At 46.4% G+C, this 22,926-nt stretch overlaps 1 protein-coding gene across 10 annotated transcripts in view; it reads left to right on the top strand.

The window, feature by feature from the left end:
• Positions 1–22,926, top strand: part of PC (pyruvate carboxylase) — a 328,935-nt gene that overhangs the window by 132,853 nt on the left and 173,156 nt on the right. For all 10 annotated transcript variants that reach the window (XM_061606807.1, XM_061606797.1, XM_061606799.1 and 7 more), the window contains one exon: positions 7,265–7,427. In XM_061606807.1, the coding sequence (XP_061462791.1) occupies positions 7,265–7,427 (163 nt within the window). The remainder of the gene's footprint in view (positions 1–7,264; positions 7,428–22,926) is intronic.

The raw sequence follows: 22,926 nt of genomic DNA, 5'->3' as shown, positions 1-22,926 counted from the left end.
CTATGTTTAGTCTAAGCTGAGAGAAAGAGAGAAGCCTGGTTTGCACATAATGAGAAGCCATGGTTTGTTTAGCAAATCACAAATTGTGTTGCAGGCAAACCATGGCATGTGCCTCTCCAAAATTTGTTTTCCGCCCGCTCTTGCCTTGTATCTTTTTGGCTTGCTAAACATCTGAGGTAGAGTAACAAAAAAAATGGTTAAGGAAGGATGCTGACTTTGCACTTAACACCAAGCCACACTTAAAACAAACCAAGGTTCATAAGCCAACAACAAAACCTTGGCTTCAGATCATGTTTCATTGGCAGTAAATAAGCCATCAGGCAGGGTTTGCATATAATGCTTAGTCAGGAGTGGTGAGCCTTTGCCAGCCTGAGGGCCACATTCCTTCATGAGCAGGCTTCCAGTGGTTGGTGGGACCGGAAGCAAGAGCAGGTGGAGCAGCAGATGTGAGTCTTATCTTTGCAAACCATGCATTATAGTCATAACACAGGAAGAGGTTTCTACACATCCTCCCTCCAGGCAAGCAAGAGGCATCATCATAGTTTTGTGACACATTCCAGCCAGAGAAAAGCACTCGAGGGGTGTGTGGAGCAGAGCTGTGAGGGGCACAGCATGGGGAGTGTCCCTAGGGCCACATACGGATGCCTGGAGAGCCACATTCAGCCCATGAGCCTGAAGTTCCCTGCATCTGAACTAAGTCATAGCTCATTAGCATTGTGTGTGAATCAGGCCAGTGAGAGAGAGAGACTGGGGTGGGTCATCATGGCTGAGCAGGGATTTAAACCAGGGTCTCCCCAGCCAGAATCCAACATATCCCCAAGGCACATGATGGTGATGATATATAATAATATTTAAAACTTTGCAGCCATGCTGACTGTTCATGAAATTAACCCCACCCCCTGGTGCTGCTGCTTGAGATTAACCTGGAAAGGTCAGGAACACGTTGCCATTGCTAAGAATTCACAATAGATGTTCTAACTGGTTGCCTTAGAGGGGAGCCCATCCTTGGGGGAGGCACCCCGTAAGTCAGTCCACACCGCAGGACATGTTCTCGTTCTGCTGAAGAGCCTTGAACTGTGGGCCGGAACGCGCAGCAGGCATGCTGCAAAAGGGTGCATGTGAGACTGCGAAGCTTTGGTTGTTTTTCCTGTGATTTAACTGGCTTTGTCTTCCCAGGAGTTGACTGTGCCTGCTTTTAACGGATCATTCTTTTGATAGCTGTAATCTTTCAATAGGTGTCAAAAATCTTGGTGCCTGTGAGGTACATGATGCAGAGGTAACCAACATGGTGCTATCCAGACGTTGCTGGCCTCCAGCTCTTATCGTCCCTCACCGTTGGCTATGCTGGATGGGGACTGATGGGGGTTGGAGCCCAACAACATCTGGGGGACACCACCTTGGCTACTCCTGTTGTACAGGACAGCGCTTGCAGGAAGAAATCCCTGCCCCAAGGCACTTGCATTCTGAATTTTGCTGAGGTTGCTGGGAGGGGGAGAGGGGGAGAAACAATGTGGGGCAGGGGAAGAGAGTCAGTGTTGTATAATGGTTAGAGTGCTTGGACTACAACCTGGGAGAGCAGGGTTCGAATCCACACTCAGCCATGAAGCCCACAGGGTGACCTTGGGCCAGTCACTAACTCTCAACCTAGCATCCCTCACAGGGTTGTTGTGAGGATAAAATGGAGAGAGGAGAACCATGTTTGAATGCCACCTTCAGCTCCTTGGAGAAATGATGGGGTATAAATGTAATAAACAAACAAACAAGTTGCAAATTGGCAACCAGTGCAGTTCTTTCAAAACAGGTGTAATACCTTGGCTGCCGCCTTCAGCATCAGTTGGAACTTCCTGACCATCTTCAAGGGCAGCCCCACACAGAGTGCATAGAGATGGTTTGTTTAGGAGAGAGATACAGCTCTATAACCATGTGGTTCCAAGGGCCATCACGCGGCCTCCTGCCCAGCCCAAGGCCTGTCCTGCCTGCTTTTCTGTGGGCTTGCACAAGGAAACACACCTATGCGCCGCTGTGAGTTGCTGCCTTCTACAGCACTCTGCCCCCATCAGGGACTTCAGGAGTTGCGGCTGCCACCGGCCTCAGGAGATAAAGGAAGGGGTTTGTGGAGGACAGTGAATGCCGCAAGGGAACATTGCTGAGATGCAAGGCTGATCTTGATGCCTCACCAGCCCCTGTTGCTGTCTCATTTTGCCACTTCTGGTGCGCATGCGTACATGTTGTGTTGTGGCAGAGGGTGGCCTGCAGGAGAGCTTGGTACTGCCCCCAAATCTGGGAGGTGAAGTTCCAGCGTGGAGGGATCCTTCTCTCCTCACGACTGTGCTCTTGTTGTTTTGCCATTTCGGCCTCGTCTCTCCTTGCCATTATCTCTTCAAGGTTATTGCTGTTATGTCCCCAGTCTCAATCTCTCTCTCCTTTTCATTCCCTGCGGTGCATCCTCCACACCGTACAAGTAGCTCTGTGACTGACACCCCCACCGCTCTCCTCAGCCTTCCCTTTCCATTCCCCCTGTTCTGGAGGCTTCATGGCTAATGGTCTCTCTGAATCAGGCTAAGGCTCACTTAAGCAAAGAAAGGAAGCCAGCATTCCCTCCCCGCCACCCCCGGTGAAGATGGCTGCAGCCTTTATTTGTGCTGTTCTCAGTCAGAAACCCCAAACCTGGGGTCTTGTAGGGCTTGCAGGGAGGAAGACTTGGGTGAGAATTGGGGTGTCATCCCTGAGAACAACCCTTGTGGATCTTCCTTTGTTATTCCCCCAATCCTCAGATTCAGAGGATGCCTCACAGAGCTTGGAAAAGTTACTTTTTTGAACTACAACTCCAATCCAGTGGCCATGCTGGCTGGAGCTGATGAGAGTTGTAGTTCAAAAAAAGTAACTTTTCCAAGCTCTGATTGCCTCCCCACCCATCTCCGCAGCCTCACAGAAGAATACAAAACTGAGCAAGGGCTCATTAAGGAGCACAGCCAGCAATCTCCAGGATGAAGGAGCTCCAACAGCAAGGGCAGGCCTTGCCCACCTCCCTCAGTCGCTGCCGTTAGGGTCATCTTTCTTTACACGTTTGTCCAATCCAAGATATCTGAGTCTTCAGGTCTTAAGTGCATGCTGTGGTAGCAAATTGCATAAGGGGCTTTTCAGTTTAGAAAAAAAAAGTGATTGGGAACATGATAGAGGTTTATATAGTTATCTGCAGTGTGGAGAAAATGGATACAGAGGTGTTATTTTTTTCTTCCCTCCCCCCCCCCCTGATAACACTAGGGCAGTGGTTCTCAAACCTTTTTGGTTCGCGGCGCACTGTAAAACATATGCAAATTTTCTGGCGCACTTCGTGTACAAAATTAAAAATATATTAATATATTAAATAAAAATAACTTAAAACTATAGAAAACTATTGCTTACCCTATACAAATAGGTTTCTTCTCATTTTTAAAATATGCTTTCATAATATTTGAGGCACACCTAGCCACCTCTTAGGGCGCACCGGTGTGCCTGGGCGCACCGTTTGAGAATCACTGCACTAGGGCCACACCTAGGGCCGGCGCCAGGTATGACTGGGCCCTTGGGCACCAGCCAGCCCCAGGCCCATGGCGCCATAGTCCAACCCCCCCCATACAGGTGGCTCAGGGCTAATAAGCCCACCCATGCATTCCACCTAAGTCATTCATAGGGACGGGAGAGGTAAGTTGGGTGTGCGTGAGGGCTTATTGAAGCCCACACTGACTGTTTGGGGGGGTGCTGGGAGCTCACTCTCGACGATTTGTGACAAGGTCAGGAGCCAACACTGCCACAGACTGCGGAACAGGAGCACTACCCTCCCACTCTAAGGAGGGCCCCTTCAGGTGTCCCTATGGGCTGCAGGGTCCCTTGGCCAGGGCCCAACCTGGCCGCCCTCTGGGGCTGGCCCTGGCCACACCATCTGTTTATTCCACTTAAAACAGTTGTGGCTTCCCCCAAAGAATCCTAGGAAGTGTAGTTTGTGAAGGGTGCTGAGAATTGTTAGGAGATTGTTATTCCTCTACAATTCCCAGAATTCTCTGAGTTAAACCACTCTGGCCATTACAGCTCTGTCAGGGGAATAGGAGTCTCCTAAAAATACTCAGCACCCTTCACAAACTACACTTCCCAGGATTCTTTGAAGGAAGCCATGACTGTTTAAAGTGGAATAATAGTCGAATAAATGTCTGGGGTGAATGTGGTCTATAACTCTGGGTCACATAAGAAGAAAAGCCTGGCTGCTAGATCAGATCAAAGGCCTCATCCTGCTTCCCACAGTGGTCATGCTGGTGCTTGTGGGAGTACTTTCGGTCTCTGTGCTTTCTGTAGAGGTGTCGGGCTCATTGGTGACCCGGGGTGCTTTTTTCACCAGACCTGGCTGGTTTGCCAACTGCAGCCCTGCCTAGATAAGCCAGATCTCACCTCAGTGGTGCATGGATTGGTTAAGGTCCAAGCTTGATTACTGTAACACATTCTGAGTGGGGCTGCCTTTACAGATGGTCTTGGTACAGGATGGAGCAACAGGAATGTGTGAAGGAGCCCCCCACCCCGGCTCAGAGGGGCATGCCTCCACCGCTCCCTGCTGTGTGGCCCATTTCCTGTCCATGCAATTGTGGCTTTAATAGCAACACTGAAATTACACACAGATATTTTTTTTTAAAAAAAAAAACCCCATAGTCAACAGCTAAATGATCTAATATACTTTGGTGGCAAGACAGAGGGGGAGAGAGGATTGTGAGCCTGTTTTAAACAGACACATGCACAGAGAAAGAAAGAGACAGAGCAATCCAGCTCTTCTTTGTCGACTTCAGTGCACCATTTAGAAGTTGTCTGTGAAGGCATGTTGGCTGGCTGGCCAGTCTCCCTCTGGGCTGCTGGGGAGGGGCACTACCATGTGTCAAAGACAGATTCAGGCCACTTGATGAGAGCAGGAGGCAGGGAGGGTGGACTCTTTCAGGGGCAGGGCAGAAGGATGGTTACAGGTTGAGAAAAGAGCCCAGGGAGTTCGGATATGTAGATGATATTTCTGGCTGTCCCCTGTCGGGGAGAGGGGGAGACACTTGCTTTTGCAGTGCACGCACAACTGCCTCATTCAGTGCCAGGAGTCCAGAACATTTAACGCAGGGCTGCCTGTTCCAGCTGACTAGCTCTGCAGGGCCTCAGACAAAGGTCTTTCCCCCAAGCTGCCGCCGAGGTCCTTTTACCAGGAGATGACAGAGGATGGATCTGGGGCCCAGGACAAGATGGTGCTTCCACCACCATCCCATTCCAGGAACAAAAGCTGACCAGGCCGGCAGTCGAGGCTTCCTTTGATATCCGCACCCTGGGCTCCTCTGGAAGGGCAAAGGTATAAATTGAATAAATCAGCCTTTGCCAACTTGGGTCTGGAGGGCACCAAGTTGGCAAAGGCTGGAATGAATAATCATACTTCCCACTCCCACCTGAGGATGGGAGACTAGCTTGGGGGGCACAGGACAAACTGCATGGTGGAGACAGACGGAAGTTTGTCCGCTCCCCACCCCTCAATATTTGCTCCCTGAGGGAGCTGCCTCACACTGCGTTCCAGCAGGGCCAGCCCTGCCCGTGGCACCTTCTGCATGCAAAACCTGTGCCCTACCACTTAGTTATGGACCCTCCCCATTGATGGGTCAGGGGTCTGTCCAGGGAACACTGATGTTGCTTCAGCGACAAGCAAACTGAGGCTGACACCCCATCTGCACTATACATGTAAAGCTGTATCATACCACTTTAAACAGTCATGGCTTCTCCCAAAACATCCTGGGAACTCTAGCCTTGCTACAGGTGCTGAGACTTCTTAGGGGGGTCCTATTCCCCTCACAGAGCTACAATCCCCAGAGTGGTATCAGTCAGTCTCTTCCTAGGGGGAATTGTACGCTGGCAATTGTAGCTCTGTGAAGGCAGTAGGGATCTCCTAACAACTCTCGACACCCTTAACAAACTTCAGTTCCCAGGATTCTTTGGGGGAAGCCATGGCGATTGAAAGTGCATTAAATGTTTCGTGCATATGGGGCCTGAGTCCTGTATACTGGTGGCGGCGGCGGCAGCAGCTGCATCTTACTTGCTAGCTCCATCTGCACTGGAAGGTACTTCTTCAGTGTAAGGAGCTCAGTCTCCCAGTATTCCCCTACTGCCACATGGGGAGGGGAGCCTCTGGTCTCTCTGGGGCTTCTGCAGCAGAGTCCTCTGATGATGGCAGGGCCACATCCTCAGACTGGAGGGGCACCTCTGGGCCCCACCATGTCTGCCCTTTCCCTTCTGGTTTGGGGTTGTCAACTCATCTCCTGAAAAAGGGGAGTCTTAACTCCACGGTCATGACAAGTAGATTTCCCGCAGTAGATTTATGGAAGGGGCAGCAATTCGCTGTGGAAGGCCACTCCCATTTGGGACTAGGCTATTGGAAAGATTGGGATGAGGTCTGAGAGAGGGCATGGGCTGCATCAGGGAGGGAAGGGGGGTAGACTGAAAGTAGGAAGGGGGTCCCCCTGGACATGGCATCCAAGGGGCACAGCAGAGGTGGAGCTAGTTGTAATCAGAGCTGCAGAATTTGACCCAACTGGGCCTGAATAGGGGCAACAGGAAGCATGAGTCAGGAGGGGGGCAAAGAGCAGGCGGAAAGGCACCTTGGCCAAGAATGCAGGAAGAGGAGCTGGCAAAACAGCCCCTCGTGCTGCATGCTTTCCCTCACCCCTCTGTTTTTTCTCTCTCTCCCTCAGCATTTTCCTCATTTGGGAACCAGCCAAACTTTGTGCTCACTGCAGACACTTCTTCAGCAAGGGGAGGGTCTCATCTATGTCATGCAGAGCTTTGGAAGTGTTTCAGTGGTCTCCAAGGCCCAGCACAGCAGCTCTGGGGAAAATCCCCCATCCATCTCCTTAGGTTTCGCATTTTAGAGGTCTGCCTGAGTTTCAGAAAGGAAAGCTTCATTCTGCTTTCTGGGACTCTCCCGCGGCTCATTGTGCTGCCAGGGAGACCCAGAAACATCTCTAGCCACCTTCCAAAATAGGAAAAATGCATTTGTCAGTGGCAAGTGCATTTGTAGGTAAAAACTAAATAATACTCAAGAGAGGTCTTTCCTTGTTTGAGGAAGCCAGTAGTCCCCACCCCACCTGGCCCACACACACACTTAATCCAATGTTGCATCTGTTGCTCTTGGCCTTCAAGATGGTATCAGATGCCCACTAGCACACACAACGGCTAAGGATTTATCCTAAGCCTCCCTCTCTCTCTCTCTCCCTCCCTCCAGTGTGGACCTCGTCCATGCCCAAATCCACATCTCTGAGGGGAAGAGTCTTCCTGAGCTGGGCCTCAAACAGGACAGCGTACGGATCAACGGGTGTGCCATCCAGTGCCGTGTGACCACCGAGGACCCTGCTCGCGGGTTTCAGCCTGACACGGGCCGAATTGAGGTAAGACGAGCTGCTGCTCCCTAAAGGGTCATTTGCCGATGCTTGAATATCAGTAACTGTTCAAAGAAGTCATCTCAGTAATGTTTAAATTCTTAATTGAAAATACAAGCACAAGTCTGCTCGAGTATTCATCATCAAATAAGGAAGGTTTAAAAATCAAGACCAAATTCCTTGCAACGCTATCTGAGTTCCAAGTGTAAAGATGTATATTGAACGTATATTGAGATGGCAATCTCCGCCTCAAGAATCATGGATGGAAGATTAATTACTGGGCCTGACAGGAGTCTCTACAGAGACCCTGGTGTATTCTAAATCAGTAGGAATTCATGTGGACTGTCTTGCCTCCCACCTAGAGATGTAAAGGCCCAGAAAAAATCCAGGAATTTTTTTTAATCCCCTCCCCCCATTTTTGCCAGGTTTTTTTCCCCAGGTCTTCACATCTCTACCATCTTTGATATGGTGAACAAACTTTTCCGGGGTCTATGCCACCATATATTTATAGCTTTAGACCAGCCTTCACCATAGCCATGCTGGGTGAGGCTGATGGGAGTTGTAGTCCAAAACAGGAGTAAGACACCAGTTAGCGAAGGCTGGTCTAGATGTTATGTGCTCATGTAGTGTGTGTGTTATACATAATTTAGAAACCAGAGACTTTACCTGTACAGATCAGTCGGTTGTTCTGCCATTTTGCTTTCCACATTCTTGCTATCTACTCATGTGTCTGCCATTGAAAGACATAATTCCACGAGTATTGTATCTGTATGTTTTTTATCAGTAGTATTGGGAAAATATAGTTCAGTGCCTCAATAGTTTATGGCAGTCAAACTCATCTGCTTCCTGAGTTGGACTGAAACTAGACTTTTCAGAGATTGTGGGGCTACCACTGAAAGTGGAAACCCCATGTTTTCTGTCTTTGTATTCCCATAACGGCCAGTAAATGAAAATGCATGGAGGTGAGGATGTCAACACGGAAATTGCCCCACCTCCCATTGCATTTCATTGGCCTCTCTCTCTCTCTCTCTCTCTCTCTCTCTCTCTCTCTTTCTCTCTCTCTCTCTCATGATACAAGGAATCACTGAGTCCATGCTCCCTTTCCCTTCTTTGTCCACCACAAGTGGGCAAAAAAGGTAGATTGGAACCTGTTGATAGATCTCTGGATGATCTGCAGTGTGTGGCAAACCTTTGGCCTCCCAGATGTTGCTGAATTACAACTCCCATCATGCCTGGCCACAGGCCATCCTTGGTGGGGCTGATGGGAGCTGTAGTTCAATAACATCTGGAAGGCCAAACGTTACCTACATCTGCAGTAGATCAACAAGGTGTTTCTTTTCTGACTCCCACTTATTTAATAATGATGGCGTTGATATAGCTTTTCAGCACACCTAAATTTCCTTGCTGAAATGAAGAAAGGTAGTATGGACTTTAGTGTGCTCAGTTCAGTTCCGGTCCTGCAGACATATTCCCAGACTCAGAATGCGCCGAGGGGCACCCTCTTCTGTTATTCTGTCTGCATCTTTTTTGTACCAGACTCTGCTTGGTTGATCTAGTAAAAAGCACCGTAGATCTAGCAAGCCTGCAATCTGCCCACCCCTGTACTTAACACTATTATGGGAGATAATTTCCAGAGAAGTAGCTGTGTTAGTTTATTGCAGTCAAAACAACAAAAAGTCTTGCGGCACCTGAAAGACTGACAACATATTATGACAGGACCTTTTTATGGTTATACATATGAAAGCTTATATCATTATACCAGCAAGTCAGGATTGCACTTAATCCATCTGATGAAGTGAATGAAATTCTTGGAGAATGGGTGAAGCGTTGTGAGAATGGAAGCTGGCAAATGTCCCCCATCTGCAAAAAGGGGCAGGTAGGAAGGACAAGAGACACCACAGTCTGTTAAACAATCTGTTTAATACACCACAGTCTCAACAGGAGTCAGCAGTGTGATGCGGTTGCTAAAAAGACTAGTTTAATTCTAGAGTTGGTTCTACAGAAATTTAGTGCCCAGGTTGAGAGAAGTGCTGGTATCACCCTATTGTGCTTTAATCAGTCTGCATCTAGAATCCTGTGTCCAGTTCTGGGTGTTGCAGTTTACAAAGGACATTGACAAACAGTAATGTGTCCAGAGGATGGCAGCAAAAACGGTGAGGGCCTGGAGACCAAATCCCATGAGGAAAGGTGGAAGGAGTTGGATATGATTTAGCCTGGAGAACGAGACAAGTAAGAGGTGTTGCGGTAGCCATCTTCAAATATTTGAAGAGCTGTCTCGTAGATAATGAATTTCTTTTCTCTCACTCCAGAGCAGGGGTTCCCAAGTGTGGTCGGCAGACCACTGGTGATTCATGAGTTTCATTCAGATGGTCCATGGCATGTCTGTACAAGTGCAATTAAAAATCACACAATTACTACAACAGGCAAAAAATTCCAAGTGTCAAGACCCACAGCTCTCCCTTTGAACTAGCAACCCTCCTGCACTCTTCTTCGTGGGCATCTGTGGTCCACTAGGATGCAGGGGCTCCTTGCAGGGCAAGAAAAAGGCTCAGACTGTTTTGCAGCCATTTGGTTCACACCTCACCATGCTGTTCCACTTTAGCGACCTTTCACGTGAGGAAGTTGTGAAGAGCAAGGCAGAAATAAACCTGCCCAGAAAAACATTCTTCCTGCAATAACAGCAAGTGGTTTGGAGGTTATAGCTCATTCTGCAACTGCAAAGCTACACATTACATTAAATGTGCGATCGTATTTAATGTAGCATTCTGGGTATTTCCAGATGGAGGTTTATTGTAGAATCAGTGTCTGCTCACAACCAGACTTTTTTTTTCTTTGCAGTGCCCACACAACATTGTCGTCATCAAAATGTCAGTACATAATTTTTTAACGTTTAACCCAGCCTTCCCCTTACTGCAAAAGATCCAATAAGTAAAAATAATCTGTTAAACATCTGCAGTCACTGCTGGTGTAGAAGCTTCTTAGCACATAGAATCATAGAATCAGAAGCAGCCTATATAAGGCCGTCGATGCAGGAATCCAGCTTAAAGGATACCCAACAGGTGGCTGTCCAGCTGCCTCTTAAATGCCTCCAGTGTTGGAGAGCTCACCACCTCCCTAGGTAATTGGTTCCGCTGTTGTACCACTCTGAAAGTTAGGAAGGCTTTCCTGATGTTCAGTCAAAATCTGGCTTCCTGTAACTTGAGCCCATTATTCCGTGTCCTGCACTCTGGGATGATTAAGAAGAGATCCATGGGACAACCTTTCAAGTACATGATGAAAGCTATCCTATCTCCCCTCAGTCTTCTCTTCTCAGGGCTAAACATGCCCAGTTCTTTCAGTCTCTCCTCATAGGACTTTGTTTCCAGTCCCCTGATCATCCTTGTTGCCCTCCTTTGAACCTTTTCCAGTTTGTCTGCATCCTTCTTAAAGTGTGGTGTCCGCAACTGGACACAGTATTCAAGATGAGGCCTAACCATTGCCAAATAGAGGGAAAGTATTACTTCATATAATTTGGAAATTATACTTCAATTAATGCAGCCTAAAATAGCATTTTCCTTTTTTTGCAGCCACATCACACTGTTGGCTCATATTCAGCTTGTGATCAGCAACAATCCCAAGATCCTTCTTGCATGTCGTATTGCTGAGCCAAGTATCTCCCATCTTATAACTGTGCACTTGGCTTCTTTTTCCTAGGTATAAAACTTTGCACTTGCCCCTGTTGTATTTCATTCTGTTGTTTCAGCCCAATGCTCCACCCAATTGAGATCCCTTTGAATTTTGTTTCTGTCTTCCAGGGTATTAACAATCCCTCCCAAGTTTGTATCATCTGCAAATTTGATAAGCATTCTCTGCACCTCCTCTTCCAGGTCATTCATTAAAATGTTGAAGAGGACTGGGCCCAGGACCGAGCCCACAGGTACCCTGCTCGTTACCGCTCCCCAGTTTGTGAAGGAACCAGAGCTGGCGCCAGAGAGCAGGCAGGTCGGGCCACAGCTGATGGCCCCTGCTGCCCAGAAGGACCCCTGAAGGGCCCCTCCTTAGGGTGGGAAGGTAGCACTCCTGTTCTGCAATTCGCGGCAATGTCAACTCCCAACCCTGTCGCAGATCACAGAAAGGGAGCTCCCAGCCCCCCCAAACAGACCACACGGGCCCACAACATTCATCCACATGCTCCATCTACTTCTCCTGTTACCATGAATGCTGTGTGCGCTGTGCATGCATATCTGCCATCAACCATGATGGCGGGAGAGGCTTCTCTAAGGGGCTAATGCCCCTTCCACCATCTTGGTTGATGGCAGGCATGCACACTCTCATAGCGTAGCACACATGAGTGCTATCAACCAAGATGGCAGTAGGGGCATAAGCCCCTTAGGGAAGCCCCCACCGTCATCTTGGTTGAAGGATACCATGCACACACGGCGTGCAGGGCATTCTGATGAAGGGACGGAGAGGTAGATGGGGCATACAGGTGGGCACTGCGGGCCCAGGACAGGCTGGTGCCCAAGGCCCAGTCATGCCTGGCACCGGCCCTGGAAGGACCCCTTGATAAGCACTCTTTGAGTATGATTCTGTAGCCAGCTGTGGATCCACCTGATAGTTGTTCCATCCAGCCCACATTTAGTTAGCTTGCTAATCAGAATATCATGGGGCACTTTGTCAAAAGCTCTGCTGAAGTCGAGATATATTATGTCCACAGCATTCCCACAATCTATGAGGGAGGCTACCCTATCAGAAAATGAGATAAGATTAGTCTGGCAGGATTTGTTCTTGATAAATCCATGTTGGCTTTAATAATCACTGCATTGTCCTCAAGGTGCTTACAGACTGACCAGTTTATAATATGCTCCAGAATTTTCCCAGGGATTGATGTCAGGCTGACTGGTCTGTAGTTCCCAGGTTCCTCCTTTTTCCCCTTTTTGAAGAAAGGGACAACATTAGCCATCCTCCAGTCATTCAACACTTCACCCATCCTCCACAATTTTGCAAAGATAATAAACAGTGGTTCCAAGAGTTCTTTAGCCAGTTCCTTCACTACTCTAGGATGCAGTTCATTGGTCCCTGCAGATTTGAACTCATTCATTAGGTATTGCTTGACCATTTGTCTACCAATCTCAAGCTGCAATCCTGCACCTTCAACTTCACATTTGCCAGGAGGGCCATAGACCCTCTTGGGAGAAGACTGAGCCAAAGTAGGAATTGAGCACTTCTGCCTTTTCTTTGTCATCTGTTATCATTTTGCCATCCTCATTGAGTAGCTGTGCCACCGTTTCTTTTCTCTGTCCTTTACTATGGATGTACCTGAAGAAAGCTTTTTTGTCGCTTCTGGCATCCCATGCTAACCTCAGCTCATTCTCAGCTTTAGCCTTTCTGAAGCCATCCCAGCAATTCCATGCTATCTTTCTGTATTCTTCCATTGTGATCTGGCCTTCCTTCCACTTCCTGTATGTGTCCTTTTTTGTTTTCATGTGATCTCTTAAGTTTTCTGTGAAGCCACATTGGCTTCTTATTTTTTCCTTGATGGAATTGTTTACCATTGTGCCCTTAGAATTTCCTTATTTAGACATTCCCACCCATCTTGGACTCCTTTTCTCATTAGGGTTGCTTGCTATCAAACCTTACCATTGTTCTGAGTTTATTAAAATCGGCTCTCCTGAAGTCCAAGATATGCGTATGACTACTCTCAACTTTTGCTTCCTTTAAAATCAAGTATAGCGTGGTCACTTTCCCCCAGAGTTCCCGTAAGTGCTACTTCATCCACCAAGTCAGCTCTATTGGTTAGAATCAAGTCCAGGATAACTGATCCTCTAGTTGCTTCCTCCACTTTCTACAGGAGAAAGTTATCTCCAACACAACTCAGGAATTTCTTAGAGGAGCCATATTAGGCAGAATTTGTCTTCCAACAGATATTGGAGCAATTGAAGTCCCCCGTCATGCCTCTTTGAAACAATGCCAATTTGCTTTGCAAAAGTTTCATCCTCCTTGATTGGGTGGTCACTAGTAGACTCCAACCACATGTTCCTTTTATTCCTTGCCCCATTTATTTTAATCCAGATACTCTTGGTGTAGCTACCAAGCTCATCGTCCTGTATTTCTGTGCAGGGATATATATTTTTAACATATAGCACGACTCTACCTCCCTTTTTATTCCTTCTGTTCTTTTTGAACAAGTTGTATCCTTCAATTGCTGTATTCTAGTCAGGGGAGTCATCCCACCAAGGTTCCGTTATACCTATCAAGTCTCTCCTGTGTTAAGAGTTCAAGTTCATCCTGTTTGTTTCCCATACTCTGGGCATTAGTATACAGACATCAAAGACCATGTGATTTATGGCCTGGCTTCCTTCCTACATTTTATGAAGTGGGCCCCATTAGAGATGTTTCCTCAGTTCCTTTTCCTGTGCACAAGTCTTTGTTAGTTGTTACCATCAAATTTACATCTCCCTCCCCTTTAGGATTCAGTTTAATATGGGGTTTTGGCGGGGGGGGGGGAAAGAAGGTGGTTTGTCATGTGGTGACACTTTGGTGGTGATCTCTATCTCCACACCCCTACTTCTGTTTGCTTCTCACCTGAGCACAACCCAGACATTTGGTTTCTGACACATGATAATGAGCATTTTCATCAATTACCACATGCTGAAGGCACGTCCGAAATTTCAGCAACCTGGCTCAGAGGAGTTGTACTTTCAAGATCTCTCTACGCGGTACATGGGCAGATTGCCTGGGAGACTGTAATAGATAATGGCAACAGTGATGACGTCTTGTTTGATGTCTTTATCACTGTTGTGCAAGCGTTAATCAGGTAACTATCACTCTTGTGCAAGAACTCAATATTAAAATTTAAAAATGGAAATGGATATTGTCCTCTCCCCCCCCCCAAAAAAAGGACCCCCACCAGGCCTCAACCCCATTGTGCCTATTGTGGAACAAAATCGCTTTCCCACAAGACTCTTTGTTGTTGAGGAAAGAGAGTTGTATTCAATAGTCTATTTATATACCGCATTTTCCACAAATTGTCTGTGCTTAAAGTGGTTTACGTAAACAAACAGTCCAAATACTGTAGCATAGCAATACATAATGAAAAGAACAAGCACTACAATACTAGAAAAAAACATATAATGTACATCAAAATGTAAATGAGCATAAAAGTCAGCAGTTGAGGTCAAGCCAAAATATAAAGAAGCAACCCCCAAAGGTGATATAACAATCTCTTCTAGCTCCCCGCACCTTCTTTCTCAACCCAAAAGGCAAGGAAGTCTTCTGGAAGCGGCTCCCTTATGAAGGCTCCTAGGGCTGGAGGGTGGGGCAAGGCAGGGGGAAGCAGCCGTCCCCTGATGGCAAGTCCAGAGTCTCCCTCCCCTCCGTTACAGGGCTGTTTGACCAAAGAGAGCTACAGGCCCCCATCCTCCACAGTCTCATTCTTCCTCTGTCTTTTAGATGTGCAGGACAGTAGCTACCAGTTGTGCTGGCTTTGCGATCCGCTTTCAGAGGCAGCATGCCACTTATTTCGGTGCTGTAGATTAGAAGAGGGCTGTTGCATCACACCCTGCTTGAGGGGTTCTGGGTACGTCTGATTGGCTGCTCTGAGAAGCAGGATCCTGGATTAGACAGGCTCACTTGGGTCTGGTGCAGCAGGGCTGCTCTTACGTTCTCTCCAGTGGCACCCATTTCCTGGCTCTACACCAGTATGGCCTTGTGAGCAGACTACTCACAAGCAGACTGTTACTCATGAGGAGGCTTCTCCAAAGAATAGGGATACCAGCCATCCACCAGCTTCATGGCAGTGAATCTAAAATTCCCACTGGATCAGGCCAAAGGCCTATCTAGCCCAGCACTCTGTTCTCACAGTAGTCAGCCAGATGCCCATGAGAAGCCCACAAGCATGAACTGAGGGCAATAGAACTCTTCCCCTTGTGATTCCCAGCAACTAATATTTAAAGGTATACTGCTTCTGACAATGGAGGTAGAACATAGCCATTGTGGCTAGCAGCCATGATATCCTCAATGAATTTATTTAGTCCTTCTTTAAAACCATCTTCTTGTACAAGCAAATTCCATCATTTAGCTATGTGTTGTGTGAGGAAGGACTTTCCTTTTGTCTATCCTGAATCTTCCAACATTCAGCAGCGATGCTGGGTCTCCTGCACTTCCCCTCTCAACTCAGTCTTCCTCCTCCTCCTCCTCCATCACAGAGGCTGCTCCTGTCTCCAGGGGCTGAATGGGGATGCCTTCTGAGTGTGTTCCCCGATATTGCCAATAGAGGAGGGCCTCTGAGAGGGAGACTAGTTTGGTTTAAGGGCCTCAAACTGAGTTCATGGCTGGTGTGGGCTTTGTGACTTACTTTTCTTACTATGAGTCTCTGTCAGTTCCTGGCGCAACAAGGGAGGTTGCCTGGATGCATTCTAAGAAAGTGGAATTACGTATTTGTATAAATGGGCTTTGAACATTCTCCCTGGGAATGTTGCAAAATGCTATTACAGGCAAGAAAACTGAGTGTCCAAATTTAGCAGTCAAAACCCAAAGGCTCTGGGGATTGCCAAATGACAGCAATTGTCCCAGCTGTTCTTTCTGCTGAAATCTTGCCCAACTTATTAACAAAGGCAGCCGCGGAAGAGTGGAATTAGATCAAAACTTCATTACATGCATTGCTGGAAAAAAAATCCAAACAGTACCAAGATATCTTTTTTCTGAATTAACAATATTATGTGGGTAAATATTAACAGTTAATACCCCCCACAATTTTCCAGCCTTGGTTGAGAGTTAATATATCACAAATGTTCTTTGTACAACACCTCTGTGGCATTTCAGATGCATGGAGTAAGCCATTGAAACATTTTAAAATAGGAATGTGACAGAGAAGGGAAGTGAGGCATCTTGGAACCAAGCAGTGATTCTGCAAAAAATCCCTGCAGGATAAAATTGTCTTGATTTGTTTTTTACAGGGTGGAGGGAAAGGAACAGAGCCTGAGATCTTGAGGCTGTTGCATATAAATCAGCCTGCGCTGACCTGGTGCCCTCCAGATGTTTTGGACCACAACTCCCATCAGCCTAAGCCAGCCTGGCTATCATGAATATAGGCTGACTTATACGCTGTGAACAAGTTTGTGCACCACATCAAAGTTGGTAGGAAGCTCATGGGAGTTGTGGTTCAAAACATCTGGAGGGCACCAGGTGGGTGAAAGCTGGTATAGATCTCTGTTTCATATCAGTCTCTCATGTTACAATGTAAAGAAGGTTTCTTTAGAGTTGTGAAGGTCTGGAAAAAAGGTCAAAATGTTGAGGGAAAAGCAGGTTCCCACTTCAACCCCCCCCCCATTTTTCTGGGGTTTTTTTCTGGGCCTTCACATCTTTAGATTACTTGCCGATGTGACCTACAGCTGACTGGGTCAGTAAAATGAAAAATGTAAGAAGAGCCCTGATCTATCAGTCTGGTTTAAAAGGAGGGCAGGAAGACTGCAGTCCTTGCCCATAGCTGCCCTGCAGAATCACCGGGAATATTCCTCTCTCTTTATATACCTTTTTTACTGGAGGAATTGACCAGAACTCCACCCGAACCCTAAGGTCTTTCACTTTCCTCCCCAGAGCTTCGTAGTCAGATATGGTACCTTCATAACTGTGCCTGGTGATTAATAGGTCCAGTCAAGACACAGCTGAACCTTGCATCTTCCTCCCCTTTCTGCAAGTGATGGTGGAGTCGTGTTTGTCCTTGGAGCACTGAGAGAGTTTTCCTTTCACCTGGCGTGGGCCACAGTCCCACCTACCATAGTCTAAATGGAAGCCTCATTTACACATCGTGGCTAAAATCCATAGAAGACTTCTCAACCGTGGGGCAAATAATGAGTTTCTCTAATCCCTTTCCAAATTGGCTAGACTAGACTATCATATCTGGTAGCATCCAATTCCACACATCGGTTACATGCTGTGTGTGAAGAACTACTTTCTTTTGACCATCCTAGATTACTAGTGAAGCTAGAACCCTTCACCCTGACATTTTAGTTAGGAATATAGGAGTATAGGAAGGTGCCTTATACCGAAGCAGGTCATTGATCCACCTAGCTCAGAAGACTGAAGATAAAGACACGTGTCCTGGTCTGCCAGTTCCAATGCGTCTCCACCTCTCTTTTCTGAAAATGGGGGCACATGCCTCTAGTCAAACCCCACCCCTTTTTACTGTAAAACCTGGTGGGGGCAGCTTGAGTGCGTTTTTTTTTTTAATGCCGCCCTGAGCTCCTTCTTGGAGGAAAGGCAGGATATAAATTTAATAAATAAACAAAAGTGAATAAATTCAGCTTCAAAAAGATTTTTCAACTGATCAGCAGATCAACCCATTGCCCCTCCAAGTGTAGCCAGTGGGAAAACTTTGTTGTAGGCGACTAGTGCACTCACAGCCTGCAAATGGGTCTCCAGGGTTCTAGGCAGGGGACTCTTCCCTGCCTAGAAATGCCAGGGATTAAATCTGGGGCTTTCTGCATGCAGAGCAGCTCCTCTGCCACTGAACTATGACCCCCCCAATTTTTGTCTATGTGCAAGGAATCTTTCTGGTGTGGAGAAGCATCCTGTTACGTGATTTCTTCCCGTACTCCCAACACACAAACACACTCAGGTATGTCTTTGCTATTTAGAGGAGTACAGGCCAGATACAGCAAATGACGGTGAACATTATTTATTTATTATCTCATCTGCTGTCTGCAAGTTGCCGTAGCCCGATTTTATTTGCAATGCTTTCAAGGAGTTAGTTGATCCTCAGTGGGACGTTCTAATGTGAAGTGCGTATGTGTGTGTAAGTGTTTGCAGATCACCTGCCTCCATTTCCACCTAGCCTGTTTAACTGCCTTGGTTTCAAATCCTCTGGGGCACTTGCGGTTCACATGAGCGGCTTTCCATTCTGCTTGACTGTCGGTCTCTTCATTTCAAATGCCTGGCATGGCTGGTAGTCTGCAAAATCCCATACCTCGTTTCCTTAATGGTGCAAACAACTCTTGCCGGTCACACTTGCAAAGATCTGGGGCATGGGTGTTACCCGGGTGACCGTTCTCACGGTACCAGGAACATGCCCCTGAATTCTTTGGCTTTGCTTTACAGGTGCTTGTGGTCATGCAAGCAGGTGGAGGAAGGAAGCATCTATTCACTGTCCTCATTGAGCTCTGGATGTATGCTGATGCCTTATTTTGCACATAATTAATTTGCCAGTTGCCTAGGCAGGTGGCCTCTAGCCATCAGAGCACCTTCCTCAGTAAGCACCGTTCCCACTGGCAAACGAGTCAACAGTTGTTTTAGACTAGGCACTCTTTTATTTATTGTACTTATATACCGCCCCACACCCGAAGCTCTCTGGGCGGTTTACAGCAACTAAAAACGTCAAAAACAAATATACAAATTTAAAACACATCTTTTAAAAAAATTCAAAACATAATTAAAAAAAATTCAAAACAATTTAAAAATTACCTAGCGGTGTGGACAATTTGGAAGTAGAATGGTGGCAACGTTTCAGATTTCTGAGAGCAAATAAGAGATGCCAGTATGAAATCAATTTATACAAGAACTTGCAATAGAAGCAACCATTAGTAGTATTCCCTTTGCTTCCACATCACACTTCCCAATTTAATAAATTTATGCAGGGCCTTTTCTTGCTTTTGCACCATTCTTTGGTGTTTGTTTCCTCTTGAATCTCTGGAGGGTCTTTTACCTTGGAGAGAGTTTTACTTCCTGTTCAGTCCCAGACTTCTCTTTCACTGAAAGATGCTTTGCCAGAAAACGGCATCTGGGCTCCTTAAGAGACTTCATCTGCTCTGTTGTTAAGACCAAGTACAGTCTAGACTTACTTAGGCATAACAATCAAGGAGATGAAGTGACTCCCCTATGAGGGAAGGTTGCAGCATTTGGGGCTTTTTAGTTTAGAGAAAAGGCGGGTCAGAGGAGACATGATAGAAGTGTATAAAATTATGCATGGCATTGAGAAAGTGGATAGAGAAAAGTTTTTCTCCCTCTCTCATAACACCAGAACTCGTGGGCATCCAGTGAAGCTGAATGTTGGAAGATCCAGGACAGACAAAAGAAAGGGCTTCTTTACTCAGCGCCTAGTTAAACTATGGAATTTGCTCTCACAAGAGGCAGTGATGGCCACCAACTTGGATGGCTTTAAAAGAAGATTAGGCAAATTCATGAAGGATAGGGCTACCATGGTGGCTTTGCTCTAGTCAGAGGCAGCATGCTTCTGAATTCCAGTTCCTGGAAACCACAGGAGAGTGCTCTTGCACTCGGGTCCTGCTTGCAGGCTTCCCTTGGGCATCTGCTTGGCTACTGTGTGAACAGGATGCTGGACTAGATGATCCACTGGCCTGATCCAGCAGGCTCTTCTTCTTTCTTTCTTATCCGCCCCAGCCAGCATTTCCGTTTTGAATCACAAACTCCCATCCGAGAGGGAAGGGCCGTAGCTCAAAGGTGGAGCAGCGGCTTTGCATGCCGAAGGTCCCAGGTTCAGTCCCTGGCACCTCCAGGTGGGACTGGGAATATCCCCTGTCTGAAAGCTGGAGAGCTGCTGCCAGTCAGTGTAGACAGTGTTGAACTAACCTGATTTTTGCATAAAGGAAGTTTCCTATGTTCCTATCAGCCCCAGCCAGCACAGCCGTTTCAGAGGCAATATGCTTCCAAATACCAGAAATCGGAAACGGCAGGCTCTGCTGTTGCCTTCGGATCCTGCTTGTGGGCTTCCCAGGGGCATCTGGTTGGCCACAGTGAGAACAGGATGCTGGACTAGAAGGGCCTACTTTGGCCTGACCCAGCAGGCTCTTACATTCTTAAAAGTAGCTGCCTAAGTCAGAGAAGCGGGCCCATCTAGCTCAGTACTGACTACAATGACTGGCCACAGCTCTCCAGGTTTTCAGCTAGAAGTGTTCCCCAGCCCTGTCTGGAGTTGCCGGGGATTGAACCCCAGGACCTTCTGCATACAAAGCAGATGCTGTACCATTAAGCCACACCCTTCCCAAGCTTAGAATACCGTAGGATACTGTTTACGTCCCACACATTTGCTTCTGTATCCCACCCCTATCCATCCTATGGTGAGAAACATCCTGTTTCAGGCCTCCAGTTGCTGAACATACGTTTCAGTAACCTTAGGGGAAGGGGCCATAGCTCGTTGGTAGAGTATTTGCTATGCATGTAGAAGGTCCCAGGTTCAATCCTTGGCATTTCCAGGGAGGGCTGGGAGAGACCCCCATCTGAAACCCTGGAGAACTGCTGCCAGTCTGTGTAGACAACACTGCTGGATGGACCGTTGGTCTGACACAGTATGAGGCAGGCTTCCTCCTCTAGTTATCCCTCCTTTAGCCAATGTCTCGACCTTGACCAGCTTTTGTCGCAGGCAGTCTCTCTTCTCAAGAAGCAAAGTCTTTGAATGTTTGTTCCCAAGAGAGCACATTGTTCTGCTTGTTCAGTGAGTTCCAACCTCTCCGTGGGAGGTTTCAGGGCAGGTAACTCCAACCCCACCTAGCTCAATTCCCTTCCTCAGCTACCCCGTTCCCTTGCCTCTTTTCCATGTTTGTTGCTTTTCCAGTTTGGGAGTGTTTTAAGGAACTCAGCTTGTGTCAATTCCCTTCTTAAAGTGATGAGTTAAATTATAAATGAGTAGGCTCCTTCTTTTTAATGAGTGTGATAGTTATTCTCCTTTTGCAGAATAATAATATAATAAATTTTATTTTTGAGTCGCCTATCTGTCTGGGTTAACAGACACTCTAGGCGACATACAACAATATAAAGCATAATATACGTAATATACATATCAAAACAACAATCATAATCAATTTAAAACCAGCCTTCAATTAAAACATTATAGACTTCCGGGAAGGGTGACTTAGCCTGTGCCTGCTTTTGAGACGGGCTCCTGCCTCAAAAGAAGCTTATTCAGATATATCAGTCAGTTTTTTTTTTTTTTTTGACTGATTAAACTTCTCCCGGGTAGGGAGAAACGAAGAGATTAACCTCAAAGCCTATTTTTGTTGGGACGACCAGATCTCATTAATTTATGGGACGAGGTCCAGCCGACGAAGGTGGGACGGATTTTCAACAACAAGCTCTATCTGATAAAGCGAACGTTCATCTTATCTTCTAAGAGAGAACGCACTAACAGGCAAGCACCCTTCTTTCTATATTTTTCTTTTACTTGACTTAAATTGTTGCTGTTTAAAAGAGATTTGCCAGATTGATCGGTTTTTGACATCTCACTGGGGAGCCATAACTTCTCTCTGCTACTCACTAATTAATAGCTTATCTCTGTTTTTGTTGCAAAAAGCTGTCCTGGATTTGCATTCTAAAGATATACACAGAAGAGGGATTTCTATTCCAGATTTTTATTTTGAAGAATATTATATTGTCTGAGACTACTCTCTTTTTGGTCTATTTTATTTTGACGAATCTGTTTCCTGACGACCGCCATTAATTGTTTCGATCCTGGGAACTGCATTTTGTTTACTTAAGCATGGAGAGATAAGGCTGTCTGCTCTGTTTATACTGTGATGTCACCAAGTTTGGAGTATTAACCCAATTGTTGCTGAAATAAGAAGTGGTTTTCCTATATTTTTCTTTTAAAATGGCAATTAAGAAAGTGGCTGAGAATCTGGAAATAACTATGTTTCAGAAAATAATGGATGAGATTGAGATAACGAAACAAAACCTGCGACAGGGTTGTAAGGAGCTGAAAATTGAATTGAGTAAAATGAAGCAGGAGATTAAAGATATAGGGGTCCCTGTGAGAGAGGTGACCCTGGAAGGGGTCCCTGTGAGAGAGGAGACCCCGGAGATTGGAACAAACGTGGAACAGGAAAAAGATTTGGAGTCTATGGACTTTAGAAACAAAATCTATTGTTTGGAGACACAGGAGATTAAAGACATAGGGGTCCTTGTGAGAGAGGAGACCCTGGAGACTGGAACAGGGGTCCCTGTGAGAGAGGAGACCCTGGAGACTGGAACAGGGGTCCCTGTGAGAGAGGAGATCCCGGAGATTGGAACAAACGTGGAACAGGAACAAGATTTGGAGTCTATGGACTTTAGAAATAAAATCTATTGTTTGGAACTCAATGTTATCTCTGAAGAAATTAATGAAGATTCTAGAGATAAAGTTATCAATGGCATGGATAATCTTCTGGACTGGAATGATGTGATGGAGCCCAATATAGAGAAAATCTATGGAATTAATTGCAGCCATGTGACAATGGAAAAACTTTCAAGAGATGACCCAGTGTATTTTGAAAAAAAGAACAGAGATATGATTTTACAGCAGTATTTCAGCAACCTATTCAGAATGGATGGCAAGAAAATATTTGGGATAGAGGTAATTCCCATCAGACTCTTACTATATGACTATGGCTTTGACAGCAAGATTATTATGGAATACTGATAATGGAAGATTGGATACTGAAATTACTGGACTTAACAAGACTACTGAAGATGGAAGATGGAAAATGGAACTAATAGGGATAATAGAACAATGGCTACTGAAATTACTGAACCTAACAGATTC

This window comes from Rhineura floridana, chromosome 22 (assembly GCF_030035675.1).
Source record: "Rhineura floridana isolate rRhiFlo1 chromosome 22, rRhiFlo1.hap2, whole genome shotgun sequence".
Taxonomy (NCBI): Eukaryota; Metazoa; Chordata; class Lepidosauria; order Squamata; family Rhineuridae; genus Rhineura; species Rhineura floridana.
The sequence above is the reverse complement of the archived record's forward strand: the minus strand, read 5'-3'. Positions and strand labels throughout refer to the sequence as shown.